Source organism: Harpia harpyja, chromosome 11 (assembly GCF_026419915.1).
Source record: "Harpia harpyja isolate bHarHar1 chromosome 11, bHarHar1 primary haplotype, whole genome shotgun sequence".
Classification (NCBI taxonomy): Eukaryota; Metazoa; Chordata; class Aves; order Accipitriformes; family Accipitridae; genus Harpia; species Harpia harpyja.
The window spans coordinates 12,051,897-12,073,180 of NC_068950.1; the positions used below are offsets into that span (position 1 = coordinate 12,051,897).

At 42.8% G+C, this 21,284-nt stretch overlaps 1 protein-coding gene across 5 annotated transcripts in view; it reads left to right on the plus strand.

The window, feature by feature from the left end:
* SMG7 (SMG7 nonsense mediated mRNA decay factor) overlaps positions 1 to 20,221 on the plus strand; it is a 55,735-nt gene extending 35,514 nt beyond the window's left edge. For 3 of the 5 annotated variants that reach the window (XM_052800547.1, XM_052800546.1, XM_052800545.1), the window contains 13 exons: positions 2,521 to 2,591; positions 2,926 to 2,986; positions 3,655 to 3,774; positions 4,016 to 4,451; positions 8,209 to 8,353; positions 9,601 to 9,989; positions 10,749 to 11,114; positions 12,649 to 12,798; positions 14,954 to 15,034; positions 15,641 to 15,800; positions 17,146 to 17,316; positions 17,406 to 17,557; positions 18,071 to 20,221. In XM_052800547.1, the coding sequence (XP_052656507.1) occupies positions 2,521 to 2,591; positions 2,926 to 2,986; positions 3,655 to 3,774; positions 4,016 to 4,451; positions 8,209 to 8,353; positions 9,601 to 9,989; positions 10,749 to 11,114; positions 12,649 to 12,798; positions 14,954 to 15,034; positions 15,641 to 15,800; positions 17,146 to 17,316; positions 17,406 to 17,557; positions 18,071 to 18,184 (2,416 nt within the window). In that variant the 3' untranslated portion in view covers positions 18,185 to 20,221. The remainder of the gene's footprint in view (positions 1 to 2,520; positions 2,592 to 2,925; positions 2,987 to 3,654; positions 3,775 to 4,015; positions 4,452 to 8,208; positions 8,354 to 9,600; positions 9,990 to 10,748; positions 11,115 to 12,648; positions 12,799 to 14,953; positions 15,035 to 15,640; positions 15,801 to 17,145; positions 17,317 to 17,405; positions 17,558 to 18,070) is intronic. The other 2 variants (XM_052800549.1, XM_052800550.1) reach the window with 2 other exon arrangements.
* The last annotated feature ends 1,063 nt before the right edge of the window (positions 20,222 to 21,284 follow it).

A 21,284-nucleotide genomic window follows, 5' to 3' on the forward strand; every position in this document is an offset into this window, starting at 1 on the left:
TAGAGGGGGTCTTTAAATGTCAGCACAGGCATTATTGTTCTGGACTGTTGCTCTGATTTTTCACTTCTGCCTCTAATCTCATAAATTTAGGCTTAAATAGTTCAAAACTCACCAACTTTTTTTATAGCCTATTAACTCTTCATAAATTACAGTAATTCAATAAAGTGTTTCTGACCTGTAAGGTGTTTCTTCAGATCAGAGTGACTGTTACTGACACAGGTGGATGAGTATTTTTCCTAGGGTGGCCACTTTAAGGAAAACAGTGTGAAAACAGCTTGCTTAGCTGACCTTGTGCAATGTGCCACAGTGGTTTCAGCTCTGTCTTGGCAGTGTGTGCTGTAAGATGCGATTCTAGCCAAGGCTCATATTTTCTGTACATTGATGTGTGGGGAGCAGGGGTCCCTACAACCTCGGTTTGCTAGACGAGTAATAAGACTCACTCAGACGTGTGTAAAACCTAAAGCCCTGGAGCTTTGTGAACTTCAATTCCAGAGTTCCTGAAGGCAATATTAAGGAAAAATAAGAGTTCACAAATTGTTTTGAGGTAGTAATAAGTATTACTGTATGCATATTCTGAAGGAAGACTTTATACCAGTATTTTAATAGGAAAGATTGGTACTACTAGATGTAAAGTCATTGCAGAAAGGAGATGCAGGCAGTACTTTATGGAGTATCAAAATGAATCATCAGGTGTGAATATGTATTTTGAGTTAGCCAGAGTAGGTCCTTCTGCCCATAAAACTATCAGGCTCTCTTTAAAGAACATGTCTGGTTTTTAAATCTGTGGTGTGATAACATGACGTTCTGAGGTATGTGTCATACAAAGGAGTTGTGAAGTGGGCAGCAAACAGCTGTAAAATGCACAGCTGAACTTCAAAAGGAAGTACTGCTAAGACTTGTCAAAATGGGCATTAGTTAGTAGCCATTACATTTGTTGGCTCTGAAATTTGAGATGACTGTCCATCTTCCCCATTATTTGTAAGGATGAGAGTTTTCTTTATATTTCTATTGGAAGATCCTAATGAAAGTCATTCTTTGCAGACTACACACATGCACGCCTTTCTTGGCCTCTGTTTAATAACCTGATGTCTGGTTTATATTGAACTGTCTTCCTTGTTCTGAATTCATACTTAATTGTGCTCGTCGTTCAAGAAATAATCCTTATTACTTTTTAAACTTTCAGTTGTCCCCACTCTATGCTTATCATTTTCCTGTGGATAATTGTACCCCAAACTGTACAAACTTCTGAAATAGGAAGGAAACGTGTTTACCTAGAAAAACAGATTAACCTGAAGGCAAGAACTGAGGACAGAAATGACTATATCAGTACTAGTGTGTGCTCTTTGGAAATGAGTTTTCCAAACCTGCCCTGTGGAAGCCACGTTAGGTCTAGGTTTTCACATGTGCCACGACATCACTCTTTAGAGATCTCTTATTACGAAATCTCATTATTTCAAACATTGTACAGGAAGATTGCAGTTTCCTGTAGGTTGCAACAGACTTGCACTCTCCCTTTTTTCCTCCTTCTGTTCCTTGTCAGTCATGGGAAGGAACTAATGTTTAGTTTAGAGAATGAGCATAAACATCATGTTTCCAGTCCCTGCGGCAGTGCAGGAAAGTGGCTGACCTCAGGCTTTCAGGTGCACATTCCATTCTCCAGTCCAGGTGCTGGATGGTGGCTGAAAGCCTTGCTGAGGGAGGACAGATTCATTTCACTAACACTGAGCACGGTGGGCACCTTCCTAAAATAGTTTTCTGTTGCCCCCGTGGACTTGGTGCCCATCACTAAAGCAGAAGAAGGGTGCTTAGACTTTTGGGTTGGAGCTTTTAAAAAATAGGAGAAAGCAGCCTGTTGGTGGCAGTTAAATGTTAACCACCTATGCAGTGATCATTGTGATTTTTTTAAATTATTTGCTTCAGGGCCTTTTTAAAGAATTTCCAGTCATTGCTTGTACTGGTATTGCGAGCACAAGGCAGGGAGACTGCTAGTTAGCATCTAGTTTAATGGTCTTACTCAATGCAACTGTTATTTAGACGTTCTTACCTTTCTGGTAACCGTTTCAGTGCTACAGTGCTGTGTTAAAGTTTGCAGAACAGAACTACTTATGTACAGCTGTATCTTAATAATTTGTTTTGCTTCCCAACTGGTTAATTTACTGTGCCTTGAGACCAGTCAGCTTTGAACTGGACAACATGAATTGCAAACAGGTGCTTTGAACATTTGCTCATGCAATAGGTTTGTCTAGTTAAATTCATAGCAGGTTTTCTGACTTGCTGGGTAATGAACACTATGCTGCAAGAGCCTGGCTCCCGTGGTAACTTTAGATTGGCTTTTTAAAAACACTGCTTTTTTTTCAAGAAAGTGGTCTTTTCCCTGACACTTGAGAGAAACTTTACCTTTTCTTGGGAATCAGAGGATTCATAGGAGCTGTGGCTGTGTAACAGTTCAGTGTTTTCTTGGTGAATAGATTCCATGTTTTGTAGTTTTCACTTACAGTTTGTCTGTTTTCTGATTTGTAGCATATGGCCCTGGCTGATTTCTCTTCTAAACAGCTTCCAGCCTCATGAGGAAGATCTATCCAATAATAATGGTAAGTATACTTCTAGTCTGTGCTGTAAAGAGCTGGGAACGATGCATGTTTTTCCTGATGTTCTGGGGAATTGCAGTTGAAGAGCAAATAAGGGAGCAAGTTGTCTTCTAGTATTAGTGCATATGAATACTTGCAAATGCTGCTTTCTCGTGCTGAGCAGACTTTGCTCTACTTTATCATTGCTGAGCTCCTCAGATTGCAGGGTGGACCAGTACAATTGAGCGTGTTAATAGAAGGCTTTACTGTGTGTAGTGACCTTGCTGAGGTATCTACTTATTATACTGTACTTAATGCTTTCATGCTTTCCTTACGCTGTTTACTGTCTATTTGCCAGCAACCCCCCTTCCAGAAGAATTTGAGTTGCAAGGATTCTTGGCTCTGAGGCCTTCATTCAGGTGGGTGACAGCTGAAGGAAATGGTACTCTTGCTGATGTCGCTACTTTGATAGACATTGACCTGTTCTCTACAGTATCTTATTTATGAATACTTACTACTGTATGGATTGACATAGGTATCTTTTCAAAACAACTGTAATAGACAATGTAGTAAATCTCTAGGGAAAGTCATGAGCTTATAATATTGCTCCTGACTTTTTTGTTTTTCTTCTGTAGTCTTCAGACGAGTAAATTGAAAGGGAAAAACTTAAGAAGTGAGGAAGGGAATACTTTTACATGAAAACTGCTTGATGTGGTTTTACTTTGCTGGTTTTTACTGTTTTTAACTGTATCCCTGTACCTAACATCATGCACAAATGCTGACTAAATATTAGATGTATTCACTCAACTATTATTTTTGTGATTTTTTTTATTATCACACAGATGAGCTTTTGGCCTTTTGTTTTTTCAAAAAACACCACCAAACCTCTTTAATGTAGGTGCATCTTACCAGAAGAGAATTGCATCTGTAAGTCAGACATCTGTAACAGTGAAGTTTTGAGTAGTATCTGGTGAGATTTCACAGCTTATAGTAGAGTAATGCTGACCAGTTGTATTTCTGAAGAAATACGATGTTGCAGAGGGTAATTGTGTAGTTAATATTATTCCCTCTCCTATGTCAATACTAGGAACTTGGATTTTTCTAAAGGCCACCAGGCAATTACAGGAGATAAGGAAGGGCAACAACGTCGGATACGGCAACAGCGTCTGATCTTCACAGGCAAATGGATTGCTGATAACCAGCCGAGGTAACTGCAAGTAGCTTCTCTGTGTTTCACTTGCTGCTGTAAGCTTAGGTAATGCAGATGCCAGAGTTGAATGTTATTTTTCTCACTGTTCGACACAGCAATTAGATATAATGTGAATACAAGATGCTGACAGCGCTACTAACATGTTCTGTGGGTCAGCATGCCATTGCTTCATTGACTGATTATGATAAGGAATGTATTTGGAGTAATATACTTGCTTTTCGATTCCTTTCTTTTTCAGGTTGATTCAGTGTGAAAATGAGGTAGGAAAACTGTTGTTTTTGACAGAAATCCCAGAACTATTACTAGAGGACCCTAGTGAAGCCAAAGAGAGTCTCGCCTTGCAGGAAACATCTGTTGCAGACCCGCTATCTACAGATGGGAGCCCTGGACTCAAATCAGTTCTGTCCTCTGGCAGAAGCCTGAACAACAACTGTGATGCAGGAGAAAAACCAATGGTCACGTTCAAAGAGAACATCAAGCCACGGGAAATTAACAGAGAGCAAGGGCGAATCTATCCCGGTAAAGATGTAGGTAGGGAAAGACGGGACTATAGCAAAGGAATAGTAGCCAATAAGAATGATGGAAAGAAGGACAACAATAAAAGAAAGAATGAGACCAAGAAGTGCGGCTTGGATAAGATGCAGGAAGCAGGAAAGCAGAACGTGGCAGTTCAGGTAAGCCTTTAGATCAAAGCGATACTGCGTCTTAGGCAGTACAATGTTTGTGGCAGGGTCGTTGCTGCTTGTATAGAGTACAGCAGAGTCGAGGTCTCACTGTGGGCCCTGCAGGTACAGCTAATGCACAAAAAAACCAGAAACACATCTATCTCAAAGACCAGGTATTAGTGATCTTTGGGTCTCTGCCCTTTTCTTTGATGCTGTCTCAATTTGTTGGGGGGGAAAAGGTAGGGAGCAATGAAAGGTGATTTTGCTATGTTAACTATCTTAAAAACAAACTTCTACCTGTTGTTCCATAAATTATTCAGGCTTCCAAGGCATTGCATGGCCAGGTCGCAGTCATGCTCTTGGTCTCTTGTGAAGTAACTGGGTACTCTGCATTTTTGGTTCAGTTGACTTGTGCATATTCAAAAAATTGAACTCCTCGCAAAAGCACCTAGTTGTTTGTGTGGAGTAAGACTCTCCATACTGTGTGTGCAGTCAGGTGGCGCTCTGTGGAAGTAAGGAAAGCCACACTGCACTTAAACTGTAATTCTGTGCTCAGACGCTTGCTCAAAATTGTTGGTTTTCATATCAGCTGCTCTTTTCTCAGTCATATTTTTGAGGCATGCTTTTTTGCCCTATTTCTGTGAGCACTATGTACAAAAATGCTCACCTCTACTATCAAGTAGATAGTGAATTTACTGGTCTGACTTCCATTGAGTTGTAGTAAATAAGGATGTAGAGTTTCAGGGTTGATCTGATCTGTACCTGGATAGTGTGGCTGCATTTCAGTCATTCCCTGACGATGCCTGGAGCCATTTAATGATAGTGATGGAGACTATTATTTCCCTGGAGAAACTGTGTTAGTTCTTCACAGTTCTTGCAAGTGGAAATAATTTCCTAATGCACTTCATCTCCCTTGCCTCTGTGTTAGCCTATTACTGCTTCCCCGAACAGGTCTGCAGAATAACTTAAGTCTTCCTCTTTGCAACTGTTCTGAAGGCATGTGTAATTGAGGTCTTGTTTTCCCTAGGCTAGACAAAGCAGCTCTTTCAGTGTTTCTGGCTTGTTGTGTTAGGACCCCTGGATCGTTCTTCTTGTTCTCCTCCTGGTTATTTGCTGTTAAACATCATCATTATGAAATGGAGGGTCTGAACTGGCAGTGTTCAGTTGGTTTTGCAGGGGGTCCTACCAAGGGTGGTAAAGGGAAGTAGCCTACAGAAACCATGTGGCAATCATTCATGAGTCACTGAACAAGAGTCTGGTATCTGAAAAACAACTTAGGTAGTTGAGTTAGAATAGCAGGTTTCTTATTTATTTGTTGAACATGTCTGGAATGTGGTTGCAGGCCTGAGCACAACTTCCAGTTTCAGTGTTTGTGCCCCTGTCTTGCAATATAAGGACTTGAGGCCGATCAAAACCAACAGATCTTCCGAGAAGTACGTGTAGTTTTCTGGATGGGGAAGTATTTTAATTCTAACCCAGCTGATTTATCAGAAATTTGCTTGTCTTAGTCTTAAGAGATAACAAACCCAGGAAAAACTTATTTCAAACCCAACTGTAGCGGAATCTGTTCTGATGTGGTTGGTTACTCTTCATCTCTTGTTGAATAGAAATTAATTTTTACTTTTTAGTTCCATCAGCTGTATTTGTTATGGCAACTATTACAATGAAATGCCTTTTGTTTTACATAGTTTGGTGGACTTATTTATCCAGACCTACTCCAGAAAATGGGGAAGGTTTGCTTTCCTCTGGCTGAGGAGAAACCAGTGTAGGTTTTGCACTGACTGGTGGTCTGTTAGTGCTCTGCTTTGGCCTTCCTTGATATTTCAAGCTTTTGTCTTCTCCATAGCTCATTGCCTTCCAAAGCCTAAATGCTGCAAATGTTGCAGCTCCTACTTAGCAAAAATGTTAAGAATGTTATACAAAAGTAATTAATCCTGTCTCGCAGATAAGTTGAAAACTTCCACACTCAGACAGGATCATGAAAGCGTGTCATAGGTTGAATCTCTGCTCTTTAGGGAAAATAATGTTACGTGCCAAGGAAGGTTGCATGCGGAATTGCTCAAGGTGTAACGTACTCTTAAGAGGCCACTGTGATGAAATGGTGCTTCTCTCAAGCACTGTGTAGGAACCCTCAGGACCACTGGGGGAGTAAATATTTTGTAGTATTGACACTTCTGAGGTGAGGTCAAGTAGAAGCAGGGAAGCAACTGAAACTTGTCTGTCTTGATTAATCAATGTTAGTTATTTAGCTTTTAAAAGTTGACTATAAATCTTGGGGGGGGAGGTGTGTTTTGTAAGCCACCTTTGGAAATGTGTCATAGCAGCTTTGAGTTCATGATGTACTAGAGCTCATGTTTTAAAATCCCATGGCAGGAAGAGTGTCTTTGAATTCTCCAACATTGCTATAAAAGAATGCACAGCTCTCAGTATGAGTTATAAAAATGCTTGGCTCATTGTGGAAAAAAAAGGGACGGCACAATATAAGTTGAATATACAGAATGTGATGAAGGGTGAAGGTGGGCAGTGAACAGATGCGGCATGAGCAGGGGCTGCAACATTCATGGTGCTTAGCATCAGCCAGAACCTTGAGGTGGAGTTCCCTCCTGGCTTTTTCTAGCGGGAGATCAAAAATACACCCAAACCTCCCAGTCTTACAATCTGCTTTTTTAATTAAACACAAAAAATAAACTACATTCCCATAATGTCTAAATGGGGAAATTCAGAATTATTTGAAAAACAACTTAAGAAAGTGTTTGAATGCATCTACCCCTTTACTACTGTGTTTTGGCAGAAAAGACCTGCCCTCTAACTCCTTTCAACTCAGCAGCACTAAATGTTGAAATAAACAGCGCACAGTTTTGGTTTGTTTGGTTTGGAGTTTTTTAATTTGGTCCATGATAAAACCCTTTCTTTCAACCACCTTTGAGGCTTGGCATCAGATCTGCTCCTGGGCCCTTTCTGTATTGCCCGGGTTCCTTGCTTGCTGTCTTTTTCCTGCCTGCTCCATCTTGCATTCCAGGCAGTTCTGCCGAGCTGAACAGAAAGGGAAAGTAGTCTTCCCCTCTGTCTTCCTCTCCAGGAAGACCCAGACTGCAGCAGACTCAGAATCAGGTAAACATTACATTACATTCTTCTCTCTGCCTTTAACTGGTGCAGCTCTTTTTAACAGAACATACAGCAGTTACACAGTAAACTGAAAGAGGTTAAGCACTTCTGCTATTTGTCTTGTATGCTCTTGGTCAAAAGAATTTCATAGTATGCAGGAGTTTGTGCATATACATCACTGTATGGATTAGGCTGAAAGAGTTCCGTAGGAAGAACGTGGTAGTGTTTGTTTTTTAAGGTGCTGCAGGTAAGTAGCATGGGTTAGGCTGAAGCAGTGCCCTAGGAGAAGCATAATAGCATCTGCACTTTTTGTTTTGTTTTTAGGGCACTGCAGGTGAGCAGCATGGTAAGTTCTTTGTATGGTCTGAGGATATTATGATGTCTGCTTCCCACTCTCTTGCTAGAGAAGGAGCCTGTTGCAGTCTTCTGGGTAGCTATCCTTAGAGTGCTTTTGTGAGGGAAGGAATGCCTGAGGACAAGCTGGGTAACCTGCCTGAGGTCAGCGAGGAGGGAACTGGGTTCCTGTGTTCCAAACCTCTCCCAGTTGCTTAGGAAAAAGAAAATAATCTCTCAGACAATCTGGGAGTTCATTTTTTGGCTTGAGACATGATGTGGATAATTACAGGAAAAGTTACCTAATTTCTTCTTTCTTTTGCATTAGGTGAAATCCCAGACAGAGATGAGGAAGACTCCAGTGTCTGAAGCCAGGAAAACACCTGTAACTCAGACTCCAAGTCAGGCCAGCAGTTCTCAGTTCATCCCCATTCATCACCCAGGAGCCTTCCCTCCCCTTCCTAGCCGGCCAGGTAATTTGTGTTCTTTTGAAGTGTGATTTACTGTTGACTGCAAAGCAAATCCTGTATTAGTGGTTGTTACAGCCTCTGAAGGTAGGAGCTGTTTTAATGAGCGTAAATTCTCACATTGATAATCTTACAAAGTAGTAAAGAAGGGGCATAGCAGAACTGGAATGAGGTAAATAAGATTCCTTATGCTTTGGAATCAAGGTCTGTCATGAAATCTGCCACCTTTTTGGTTAGTGGGTGTGAGATCAAGGAACTTCACAGTAGGCTGTTTCTGAATTTAGTCCAAACATGACAAAGTCTTCTGCTAGCTCAGGAGGAAGCATTCTCTGTGCATAGGACTTCATTACAAAAGATCAATCACACTGCTTTCTTCTTTAAAGCTCAGTTTCTTTTGTAGTGGTGCTCATGTTTCAAGCTGTAATTTGTGTGTTCTTATTTGCTGTTGCTGCCATGTTGTGTGTTCCCATTTTGTTGTGGAGTGTTCCTGTCATACTTTGCTGTCCACGTTTGCTCACAAAATAGCTGGAAGCTTTATCTTCCCTGCAGCTGTTAGGTGTAGTTGCTTAATATAAGACAAAGGGACATCTTCCCTGTCCCAAAGTCAGCATAAAATCTGGCCTGTGAGATGCAGAATTAAAGCTTGCCTTCCAAACCCAGCTTTTCAGTGTGAACTACAAGAAAGAAATTGATCTTGTGGATAAGAGGATTTGTTTGCTTACCATCTGTCTCTATCTAAATTGATTCTGAGACTGGTGATCCTCTGGGAGGAGGCAGTAGACTTACTGATTGCTTCTGTCCATTGCTGCAGAAGCTTAGTCCCCAAAAATGCATGTTTGAGGGCAGAGGGAACTTTGGGGGTAAAGCATCAAAACCCCAGAATGGTGAAGGAAAAAGGTGGCAGGGAAAAAAAAGGCAGGGAGGTTGGGGGGGGTGTGTGTGGAAACATATGACTCTCCCAGATACTGCCCTGGCTGACTGTTATCAGTGCCTGGAATATTGTAAGAAAGCTCAAGAACAAACTCTGAATAACCCTTTGATCACAGCTATGTATGTGCATGCGAAGGTGAGAAAGGACGTTATGGGGCATGTATACAAACTGTACTTCGTGTTTTCTGTCCTCATGGTCTAAATGAGCAAAATAGGAAAAAATACACAACCAGCCAACACCAAAAAGCCACACTAAATGTTTTCTTGAGGGAGCTACCTGCTCTGCCAAATTTTGATTAAAGGTGCGTTTTTATCTTTGCCAGGGTTTCCACCTCCAACCTACGTTGTCCCCCCTCCTGTGGCTTTCTCCATGAGCACGGGGTACACCTTCCCAGGTGGTGTTTCTGTCCCAGGAACCTTCCTCCAGCCCACAGCTCACTCACCTGCAGGAAACCAGGTGCAAGGTGGGAAACAGTCCCACATTCCTTACAGCCAGCAACGGCCCTCTGGACCAGGGCCAATGACCCAGGGACCTCAGCAAACACCACCTCCTTCCCAGCAACCTCTCTCATCTTTACCAGCTCAGGCAACAGCACAGTCTGCAAGCCAGTTACAGGTCCAAGCTCTGGCCCAGCAACAGCAACAACAGTCCCCTACGAAAGCTGTGCAGGGCCTGGGGAAGAGCCCGCCACACCACTCCGGATTCCAGCAGGTAAACTTGACTAATGGAATGTGCTAAGCTTAATTTAAAAATAAATGGCAACATTCAAGACTTAGGTTCCTGGGTTGCCTTTTCAAAACTGTCGTTAAAGACTTTAGTATGGAATTTTGATCTGTGAACTTCTGGGCAAATTTGAAAAAGTGCTGAAGTTTAGTGGGTATGAACGTACAATTCTGTAACTGAGAGGGAGGTATGGGAACTGGAATAGGAAAGTGGTCATCTGTTTTCTGTGTGTTTCTGTGTATAGACAAGGTATGAAGGTGATATTTCTGATTGGGTATTTCTGTCTTGGGCCTTTCTAGTATTGTTGTGTGAGTAATGAGGACTGACTGAGTCTGAACCTTCACCCGCACTCTCCTTTTGGCTAACTGGGTTGCAGTGTCAGTTCCCTCACAGCTTATTTTATGCTCACATTGTGCAGGAGAAAAATCTCCCTTCTGGCATGTCTGGACTTGATGGTGAGACCCTCCTGGTGTTCTGGGCAGCAAAATGCTGGCTCAGTACCTTAATAAAGGTGTTTACAAGGTACTGGATTAGAGTAAGGATTATACTTGGCTGTTGGCATAAGGCTTGACTGGGGAGTATTAGATGCTTATCGAGACTGTGCATTTTGATGAATAATTTAGCAAATCAGAATGTTTGTGGAATGTCTGTCACAAGTGAGCCAGACTGACAGTTTGAATGGAGTTAGGCATTCAGTTAACATTAATTGTTCCTACCCGCTGCTGAAATCATGCGTCTCTTCCTCAGTATCCGCAGACAGACTCGTCAAAGCAGCTCTGGAACCCACCTCAAGTCCAAGGCTCACTGGGGAAGATCATGCCTGTAAAGCAGTCCTACTATCTGCAGGCCCAGGACCCTCTAAAATTATTTGAACAGTCATTACAGCCTCCCGTGATGCAACAGCAACCTCTGGAGAAAAAAATGAAGCCTTTCCCAATGGAGCCATATAACCAGAACCCCTCAGAAGTCAAGGTGCCAGAATATTACTGGGACTCTTCCTATGGCATGGCTGACAATAGGGTGATGGCACAGCAGTCTAACATGGACCGCAGGGGAAAACGGCAAGGAGTCTTCCGCCCAGAGCAGGATGCCGTCTCCAGGATGACCTTTGAGGTAAAGATCCACGCTGTAAGTGGTGAAAACCAACAAGGCTCTGATATTCCTAACTACTCTAGGAGTTTGCCTGTTTCAGGAATGCCCTGTAGCCCTACGTATGTCAATGTGAGCTTTAGTAGGGAGCGGGGTATCAGTAAATGGGATTCCAGCCAACAGTGATGAATTCTCCATTTTAGTTGGTTGTGTGTGGGATCCAGCTCTTGAAGATTTGGTGTCAAGTAGGTGTAAGTCTTGTTCAGTGTAGATGTGACATTGATCTCTGCACTGTGTCTGTCAGGTCGAGAAACATGGCAGCTGATAGTTTTGGGGAAAATTCTTGTCTGGCAACTGATGAAAATCATAAAAGCCATCCAAATAGCTGCAGTTGAATTAGATGAATTCTTAACACCCATATAGCATCTTGAGTGTGTTGAATGGCTGAGGCTGCAATAGTCAGATTGAGGCTGGAAATCGAGGATGGTAGGAGCAGTCTTGTCTTGGATTATTTTTTTTGTTTTTCCTGCAAATCACACCACACAGTGAGAGAGCTGAATGACTTCCTTAGGTCTTGGTTGCAATAATGGAATACTTTGCTTCTGTGCATGCGGTTGTGCTTCATGCTGCTGCTTATAAACCTGCAATCTTTGTTACTTTTTAACAGTCCTGAAGTTGTCTGTGAGTGCTTTGGTGATGTTTATAAGGAAACTTAAACAGAGGTCTCTTTAAACCTTTGGCCAGATGTGCCTCTGTAAATACACTCAGGATTTTCAGAAGGTCAGCTGAGATCACTTGGCTTATCCTTCAGAGAGAAAAGCCAGACAATATACAGAAGTCTGCCTCTACCATGATGTCAGGTTGTGGTTTTTAGATAGAGATGGGATCAAAGCCTTGTTCTCATCTCTAAAAGGGAAACCTTGCCTTGGTGCAAACGCAGTGCAGTACGGACAGAAGCTGCGCCCATGATGCTTGTGTTTTAAGTGTCCCTCACAAAAGTCAAGATGTCAAGTTTGACCAGCACTTTGCAGGGTTTTTTGCCTCAGTGTTCTGGTCAGCTGTACATTGGTGTAGCAGCCCTTAGCAGTTGGAAATATGTCTTGTGGGATTTGAACTCCACAAATAGAGGAGGGAAGAAGATGCAAATCTAATTTTACTTGAAACCTAAATTACTCACAGGTCAGCTACAGAAGAATAATAGTAAGATTTTGTGTTCCTTGTCCTTGAATGTGAAACAGGTTCAGTATTTGGCATAGATGCAATGGGAAGCACACACTCCACTAATTAAAACTAGCTGCCCATCATTTTGATGTTACGGTGCTCTTCCCAGGACTCATTAGGCCACGTGGCTAGTTATGTTTTCTGCTCAGCGTTTTCTCTCTGTGTACCTCAACACAATTCTGCTGCACCACTTTCTCACCTTGCACTTCTGCATGCCACCTTCTGCCTTTCTCTTGCTAATTTCTCTTGTCCTGCTGTGGCTTAGCCTCTCCTTGCTGTCTCTTGCTGATCCCCTTTCTGCCTTCTGTTGTCTCACTGTGCTCATTTCTGTCACTAGGACCCCAAGAGCTCCCCTCTGCTTCCTCCGGACCTGTTAAAGAGTCTGGCTGCCTTGGAGGAGGAGGAAGAGCTGATTTTCTCTAATCCTCCTGATCTTTACCCAGCTCTGCTGGGGCCTCTCGCCTCTCTTCCTGGACGAAGCCTATTTGTATGTATTTGATGTAATACTGCTGCTTCTCACTCTTAACTGGCATCTCTTTCTTCTGTGAAATTATAAGAAATGTGAAACTCCTTTCTCTCCCCCATCCCTCCTGTCCACTTCCCTCCCTCATCCTTGAGCTAGTCTTCAGGTGAGAGCTCAGAGCAGCTGAAGGCCCACAGTATAGCTCTTGGGCCGAATCCAGGCCCAATTTGTTCAGAAATCAGAATAACAGTGGGTTTTTTGTAAGTGCAGTCCACAGGAGAGATGTTGATGCATCATTTAATGCACTCATTCTTCTGTAGTTTTATGGGCTTAGTAATAAGGGCAAGGGGGAGCACAGATTCAGCTGTGGGAAGTCATCAGAACAAGTGTGGCTTATTATAATTGCATATAAAAATTCCATAAAGGCAGGGCGAAGCTGCCCTACTAAATGCAGAAGAGATTGTAAAAGAGCAAGATGGCTTTGGAAGAAAATTGCAAGCAACTGGCTAAATAATCAGTAAGTCCTATAGTAATACAGTAATTTTTGACAGAGAGATTTTTTCTACATTTATGTATTAAAACCTTCCTGGTTCAGTAGCTTGGAGGGTCTTAGAGCTGCTGAATTTGTAAATTGCCTCTGAAAATGCAGTACGCCTTTCTAGTATGGCTATAGGTATGTCCATTAAATACTACTATTTCAGATTAGTAGCAGTAACAAAGAAGAGTTACTTGTGACTCTACTTGAAATCTCTGATTAAGTCTATTCCTCAGTTATTTTACGTGCCATCCCAAGGAGCCAGTAGCAAAATAGACACCCATTTCTGTCTCATTAGATACCTTTGCTAAGAAACTAATAGCTGCTTCTTCAGCAGCTTCCTTTGAAGCTCCTACTGTTGCTGACTGCTGACAAATGGAAGGCAATTCTTCTTTGTGCAAGCTGTGTGGATATGCAGAGTGTGAATTTTGTCGGCCTTTTAAAATGTGCTTTCAAAGTAATGAGCTGTCACTGAAAATCTAACAAGCTAGGAGCTGCTTGCCAAGAAAATGAGGCTATTTGTCTTAGGTTTGCAGGATAAAAGCAAAGATATTCCAGATACTGAGACCATGTTAAAGAGAGAGGGATGCTAGTTCAGGCTTTGGTTGTTTGAACAATAAATTTAAAAACATCTGACATGCTGAGGTGCTATGAGTGCAAGAGGGCTTTTATTTGGAACAAGACTACAGCTTTCATTTTGGATCACGCACAGTTTTACTTATGGCTTCACTAATTCTATGGCTTGGTGATCCTCAGCCTAAATTTGGTGGTGTTCATTGTCCAGCAGCTGAGCCTTATAATTTTTCTTTGGTTTCTGTATTGATGATAACTGATCCTATTTCTTCCCTAAATAGGCTTGTTTTAGAGATGCTATTTTTCACTGCTTAATCATAGTAAGAACTGAAGAGAAAGCTGAGAAATATTATGCTGGCAATAACAGCTGTATGAGAGGGCGTGGCATAGATGATGGAAAAGGTCATGGTCCATAATATCTTGATGTGGAACCCCAGGGAGAGTTTTGGGACCTCTGTTTTAAACGCTGGGCATTTTTTTCCTTCTTCTCTACAGTCTTTTATAATGAAAATGAGTGAGTGCTAAATGAAACTTGGACTGTTTAACCCAATTAAAGAATCACAGCACTTGGCTGCTCTTGCTGTCCAAGAATGTCTGTACAGCAGGGATGCACTCAAAACTGAAAAATACTCTGTCAGTAGCAACATACAGGAGTCTAATCATGTTTGAAGGAGTCCTCTGATCACTGGGAAGGATCCTGTCTCATTTGTACAAAGTTTTACACAACCGTAGGGTTTTTTTGGCAGGAATCTCCCCTCTACATGCATCAGACAGAGTATTACACTTAGGATTTGAAAAGCTGTTCTGGCAGTGGGGGTTTGCCTGAGACTCTCAGCTGTTGTGATTGTTGGTTTTTAGATTTTAATTTAGATTTTAATTACAGTTAGTAGGGAAACTACTGATTTTCTGCATTTGTTAGTTTGTCCCCTCTGTCCTCCAGCGTGCTGGAGCTAAAATACTAAGAAGGTTTTAAATGTGACCAAAAACACCTTGGCAGTTTTTGGTAGCATACTTTCCTCCTGCTCACTACACTGAATGCTAACTGCTCTTTTCCCTTTTTGATTTCTGAAGAAGTCCCTGCTGGAAAAACCATCAGAATTGATGTCTCAGTCGTCGTCTTTCCTGTCCCTCAGTGGCTTTTCTCTTAATCAGGTAAGTGAGGACCAGAGTCTGCAGCCCTTTGCTGTTTGAGCTTACCATTAAACTAGGTAACATGGCAGAACTATGGGGATAACCTTTAGTTCAAACCAATGGAAAACCTGAAAGAAATCTATATGGGTGCCTAATTGCAGTCTGTATCAGCAAGATTATCTCTGCCTTTATCAGTTGTCTTCTCAAATTCATCCTAGCTATAGTTCTGCAGACATACTGTTGAATCTTGCCAAGTTCATGGGTCCCTTGCTCTTACCAGAATTGTGAAATTGACTGAAAAGGTGCATCTCAAAGTATTATGGTGTATAGGTTTTTATTTCCTGAGCAATGGATTGCCTGTTCTGTTCCAGAGAACTGAGCAGGGTCTTGGTACAATTTTTGTAAGTACTGGGAATTTAAAGATTTTGTGAAGGCTTTGCAGTCCAGTCAGGAGAAATCTGTCCTGACTCAGAATATGATGGGCTTCATGTTAAATAAAATGGTCAAAGAAGAGGGGAGTGAAAAACGAGTTAGGAAAATATTCTGATCTAGAATTGTTTCCTTTGTACAGTCTCAGTGTTTGAAATAAATCCAATACCAAAACTCTTGCATTCATTTTTTTTACAGGAAAGATATCCAAATAACAGCATGTTCAATGAGGTATATGGGAAAAACATGAATACCAGCACAAAAACAGAGGTCACCCCTTCAGTTGCTCATCAGGAGACTTCACTATATTCTCTCTTTGAGGGGACTCCGTGGTCTCCATCCCTTCCAGCCAGCTCAGGTAATCCTGGTATGGTTTTTCTTGTGTCTAGTGATTTAAGAGGATTTGAGTTAATTCTGAACCTACTGCAAGTTACATTTAACTGGAAATTAAAAAAATACCTGCTTGACAAGGTATCTGAAGGTTTCTGTTTGTTTTTCTTTATATATCTTCAGAAATATGAGGGGATTCTGTAATTAATACAGTGTAAGAACCTGGATTTTAATTGAAGTAGTTGAGCAGGATAAAAGTTGTAGGTGTTAAATCCTGAAGTCTTTAACTTAGATTCCTGACAAGCATTTGGGGGTAGGGCTTTAACTCAAGCATCCATATACTTTCAGTGTTGCTTCTTTGGAAAAAGCAGGAAGAATTGGACTTCATAATGTAGATATCTGAAAGAGAAAGAAACTATATGACTGAAGGGTGTGGAGGAAAATATGACTGGTTTTTTGGGTTTTGGGTTTTTTTTTACTGTTAAGCAGCCTACAAAGCAAACCAGCTTTTTCCCTAGTAATTATATTAAAGGCATAAACCAAAACTATTATGTCATTATTTTATTCTCACTAAAAATCCAGAAGAGCGTGAGGGGAGGAATGAGTTGAATCTAAGTAATGAGTGGATTTTAAATGACATCTGCACTGGATGAGATTTTTGGTTGCACTGAAACTTTTGCAACCAACCAGGAATAACCGTTTGTGGGAGAAATGGAAGGAGTTGCAAAGCGCTTTTATTCTAGCAGGATTTATGTCTCACGTGGTTTCAGCTTTCTCTCCCTTCACCTCTTCATTCAAGACTGCATAGTCTCCTGCCACTCTGCTATACTGTGTTGTCTTCAGGCGTCGTTCTCTCCTGCCTGCAGATAAGCTTTTCCATGTCTCCTCTCTTGCTCAGTATTGGGTTCTGGTCTGAATTGCTTTAAGACTCATAGAAGCGTAAACATTCACAGACTTGGGAGTTTGAGCTGTAAACTTGCAAACTCCTCAAGGTCTAACGTCTTTTTTTTTTTTTAATTGGTTTGTCAAGCTTGGAGACAGGTATTTTTTTTTCAGTTTGAGAAAAGTTCTTCAAGAAACATGGGGAAAACTCACTTTGGCTAGCCAGCCCTTTTGAGGTTTCCTGGTTTTTGGTTTTTCTGGTAAGCACATGTATGCATTAAACACAGTCATTCTGTTCTTATATGCACAAAAATTTTCACTCAGAACTTAGAAATTTGCATTATGCTGGTGTAATGGAGGGAATAAAAACTGACCTTCAGCATTGGAGAAAACTGGGTGATGGCTGTATTTGCAGCAGCACTAAGAAATTCAAAATCAGGAAGCTCCTGCTGTTTCTGTTGACCTTTTTCCTCTTGCCTTGTAATCACTAGATCATTCGACACCAGCCAGCCAGTCTCCTCACTCCTCCAATCCCAGCAGCTTGCCAAGCTCCCCTCCAACCCATAACCACAATTCTGTTCCCTTCTCCAACTTCGGACCTATTGGGACTCCAGACAACAGAGACAGGAGAGTTGCAGACCGCTGGAAAACAGATAAGCCAGGCAAGTGCTGGGTTCCAGGCTTGCGTGAAGCCAGCTGACGGTTTTGTTTCGCAGCGGTTTCCTTTGAACTTGTCTTTCTCCTGTTTTAGCGATAGGAGGGTTTGGTCTGGACTATCTCCCAGCAACATCATCATCTTCAGAGAGCAGCTGGCACCAGTCCAGTGCTCCCAGTGGCACCTGGGCAGCCCAAGGCCCTCCTGCTATGGAGGACTCCTCAGCTGTGCTTATGGAGAGCCTGAAGGTATGCTTGACTGAAACTGCTCAGGAATGCTCAGGGTGCTTGTCTGTGGGGCCAGAAGATCCAGTGATGGGTGTTAGCCTATTGCAGTTGTCAGAGTTCAGTGTCAGAAACCGAAGGCTTTTTCTGCAGATTGACTTATGCAGGCAATGTGGGAGGTGTGACCAGTGCTGGAAGATGTCACAGTTTTCCAGTTCTTGCTGTTCTAGAATATGTTCTAGAATGAGACCAGGCTGGCAGAACTGGAAGAAATTACAACATTTGCTTTGACTAGTCTCAAATTAGTAATGGTTAATGTGGGATGAATATTTATGGTAATGAGGATTCTGGAGGAGGATGAGCTTCTTCCAGGGAGCCTCTTTTTAGAAAGCTTTCTTTGAAGTCTGGATAACTTTCATGATAAGCCAGGTATGAGTGATAAAGAGGGAGAATATAGAAAACCATCTCCACTTTCTCATCTGTAAGAGGGGGGCTGTCTAACACAAGGAGGTGCTAGTGTTGGCTGTTTGTTTTTAGTCCATCTGGTCTAGTTCCATGATGCATCCTGGACCCTCAGCCCTGGAGCAGCTGTTAATGCAGCAGAAGCAGAAGCAGCAACGCGGACAAGGCACCATGAACCCGCCGCATTGAGACAGAGGTGGCAACCCTTGCAAACGAAGGCTCCATAAACCATGGCATGTTGGGTTTGCAGGACTGGCCCACACAGTCCTGTGCAGGTGGCAGCCCTCTCTTCTGTTCCTTGCTGTCAGGAGGGCGTAAGTGCTCCACCAACCCACTGAGTGTGCACAAAACGTCTGCAGTGCAAGAAAACAACATCAGGAACTCTCCCATCCCTGGGCCCTTTGGAGGGAGAGAGGAACTGCTGTTTGTCTCACTCAGTAACCCGATATCACCGCCTCTCACCTTCTCCATCGTGCATGTCCCCAGCCACATGGGAAGTAAAAGCTGAGAATGAAGGGCAGATGGGAGAAGCCAATGAGAACTTCTCAATCCTTTTCCTCTCTTTGGGGAGATAAAATAGGAATCCATTAATGATTGCTTTGCTGACTGAGAATGTAGTTGAAATTACTCCTGAACATCTTTATTACTATCTCAGTAGTAAGATCACACTGAATTCTTCCGTACACAGACGTGCTTCGTAGTCAGTGTGTAGCAATGAAAGCCCCAGTTGCTGCTCCGGTCAGAGGTGGTTGGTGGCAAGGTGGGGCTCTATCTCCTGGGCTAGCGAAGGAGTTTCATGAAGGAGAGTCTGGCACTTGGCACCACTTCACCTTTCACCCAAAGGCTTTGGCCAGCCCATGGGTGGGTTAGAGACTCCAGCATGAAATGCCCTCCTCTCAGCAGGTGTTTGAGCTATAATTGGTGATGTGGGGCATTGCAGCACTCTGCTGGACAAGCAAGTTAACTGCTATGGGGTTTTAAATTAATGTTTGATTCCTGTACATTTTACTGTAGCATAGTGGCTAGCCCCACAAAGGGCAGGCTAGTCTGTGCATTCACGGCCTGACTCATTTTAATAGGTAGGTAGAAAGCTTTCAGTGGTTTTTGTTTGGGTTTTCTTTTTTCTTTCTCTCTCCATCCTCCTATCTTTGCTGGATGCTAGTAGTTTCATTACCAATGTGCAACATCTTGCAGAAAATAGTCAGGGGTCCAGCAGGGCTGGGTAAAGCCGACAGTCAGCCTGGACAGTGTGGAATGTACGCACCCCCGCAGGCACGCATCAGCTCTGCAGAAACCCGTCCCCCTGTGCTCCCCGCCCCCAGCTGCAGCCCCAAACTTTCAGTTCCAGAATGAAATTCAAGGCACCCGTGGACACACGTGTGTAACCCACACACGGAAGAAAGCATAGTGCTGTTCATAGATGAAAAGGTGCAGAAGGGAAAAGGAAAATGTTTTATTTGCTATTTATTAGGGGGAAGGAAGACTGGAAGCTTTGTTAAAGAAAAGGACAGCATTTTTGTTAGGTTTCCCAGGGAAGTTACGGAAACAATCTCAATGTCCATTTGCTGTGTTTAGCAGTAGGGGTTTGTGTGATGATTCAGGATCTCTGAGCTGAAAGACAGCTGCAGAGCAAAGCACATGCAGAAGCCGAAGTGACACTGGAGTCTGGGCAGCCCCAAAAAAATACAAAAAGGGAAGACGGAGGAGACACGATACCCCTCTTGGGGTATGAGCAGCTCCCCCACGATCTCCACCTTAGCAACATCACTGTTCTTCGTTGCATTTCGAAGCTGTATTTCCTTTAAAAAGTCCAAAAAGTGAAGTTCCCACCCAGTGGTAACGTGAACCAAACCCCTCTGTACTTCCCTCCAGCCCTCCTGGTTTGTGTATCGAGCTGTGCACCCAGGCAGCTGCGACATTCCAGTGTTTGAACCGTCACTGACTCTTGCACCCTAGACGAGCTAACCAGGTTCGCCATCTCACTCCCGGCAGTGCCAGGGTCCCAGCCGCACCGTTCCACTTGTGCATGAGCATCCAGCCTCGGGAATGTGTCCGACTCTCGGCTGGGACTCCCCTCCTGCCCTCTGACGCCTGGGGGAGCGAGGGAAGGGGCCCCCAACAGAAACTGGTTTGTGTCGTAAGCTTTTTTTGTGTTTATTGTCTGTCTGTGCAAGAACTGCAGCTGCTGAAATCAGCTTTGCCTTTAATTAAACCATGTTCTCTCCACCCAGGTCTGTGTGTAGCATTTATTTCCTGTGTAACTTTGCTGCAGGCTTATAAAAATGCATTATTTTTCTGGAGAAGTCAGAAGTTGAGAGGTTGATTTTTTTTTTCTTTTTTTTTTTCTATTTGAAAGAGAACTAAATAAATAACAGTTTCTGGCTTGGGCTCAGTGCAGATAATTGGATCATGGTTTTGTACTGCCTGTGTGCAATGCGTTTTATGTACCGAACCAAAAATCTGGGACGGAAATAGTTTGCAAAGCTCTTCTTCAGTTGCAGACTGAACCGGGTAGAGCACAGGCAGGGGGAGTTGGAGGACACAGATCCTTCTGCTGTCGACCTGCCTGCAGTTCGGGATGTTGGCTGTTTGCAGCCAGTTTTGAAACAGCATACTTCTAAATGTGTCAAAGAAAACTACAGAGATGTTCTGGTTTTGAAATGACAGGTGTTCACTGTATCCAGACAACTCTTCAGAGTAAGTTCCTTTAAAAATAAATATGATATTTAGGTTATTGGGACAGTGGGGTTGTCCCAAACTTGTGTGATAGGATCTGAAGTGGGGAAACCACTGCCCTTAGCACCTTTAAAGGAAAGCGCTCCCAATGCTGTAGGTGGCTGGCCATACCTACAGTTTGTGTGTTTTGAGGACGGGGCAGGGTAGATAATTTTAAAATGCCAGAAGTACCAGCTGTCAGCAGCTGGGGAAGGTGAAATACCGTGAAAGTAGTGCCAAGGACAGAGGGGGGCAAACCTCTTGAATAGGGAAGGGGGCATCAAAGTTGTGTAGGCTTTTATAAAGATGACAACTTGGCCGCTGTATGACCTGCTGAGATTCCAGGCAGTGTCTTTCTCAGTTACTGTCTCTTCTGACTGCTGAGAAAAAGCTTTGAGATATGGCTCCCAAAGGTGAAACAAAATGTGTATACTTTTATTGGTGGGGGTTTTCAAAGTCAGTGTGATTTTGAAGTGAATTGTCAGTTGGAGGAGGGTGAGGCTGCACGGTGTCCCTTAAGCTCTTGGGGTTGGCAGTAATGTTTTAAGGAAGCAAATGCTGTTCAGCCTTGCCT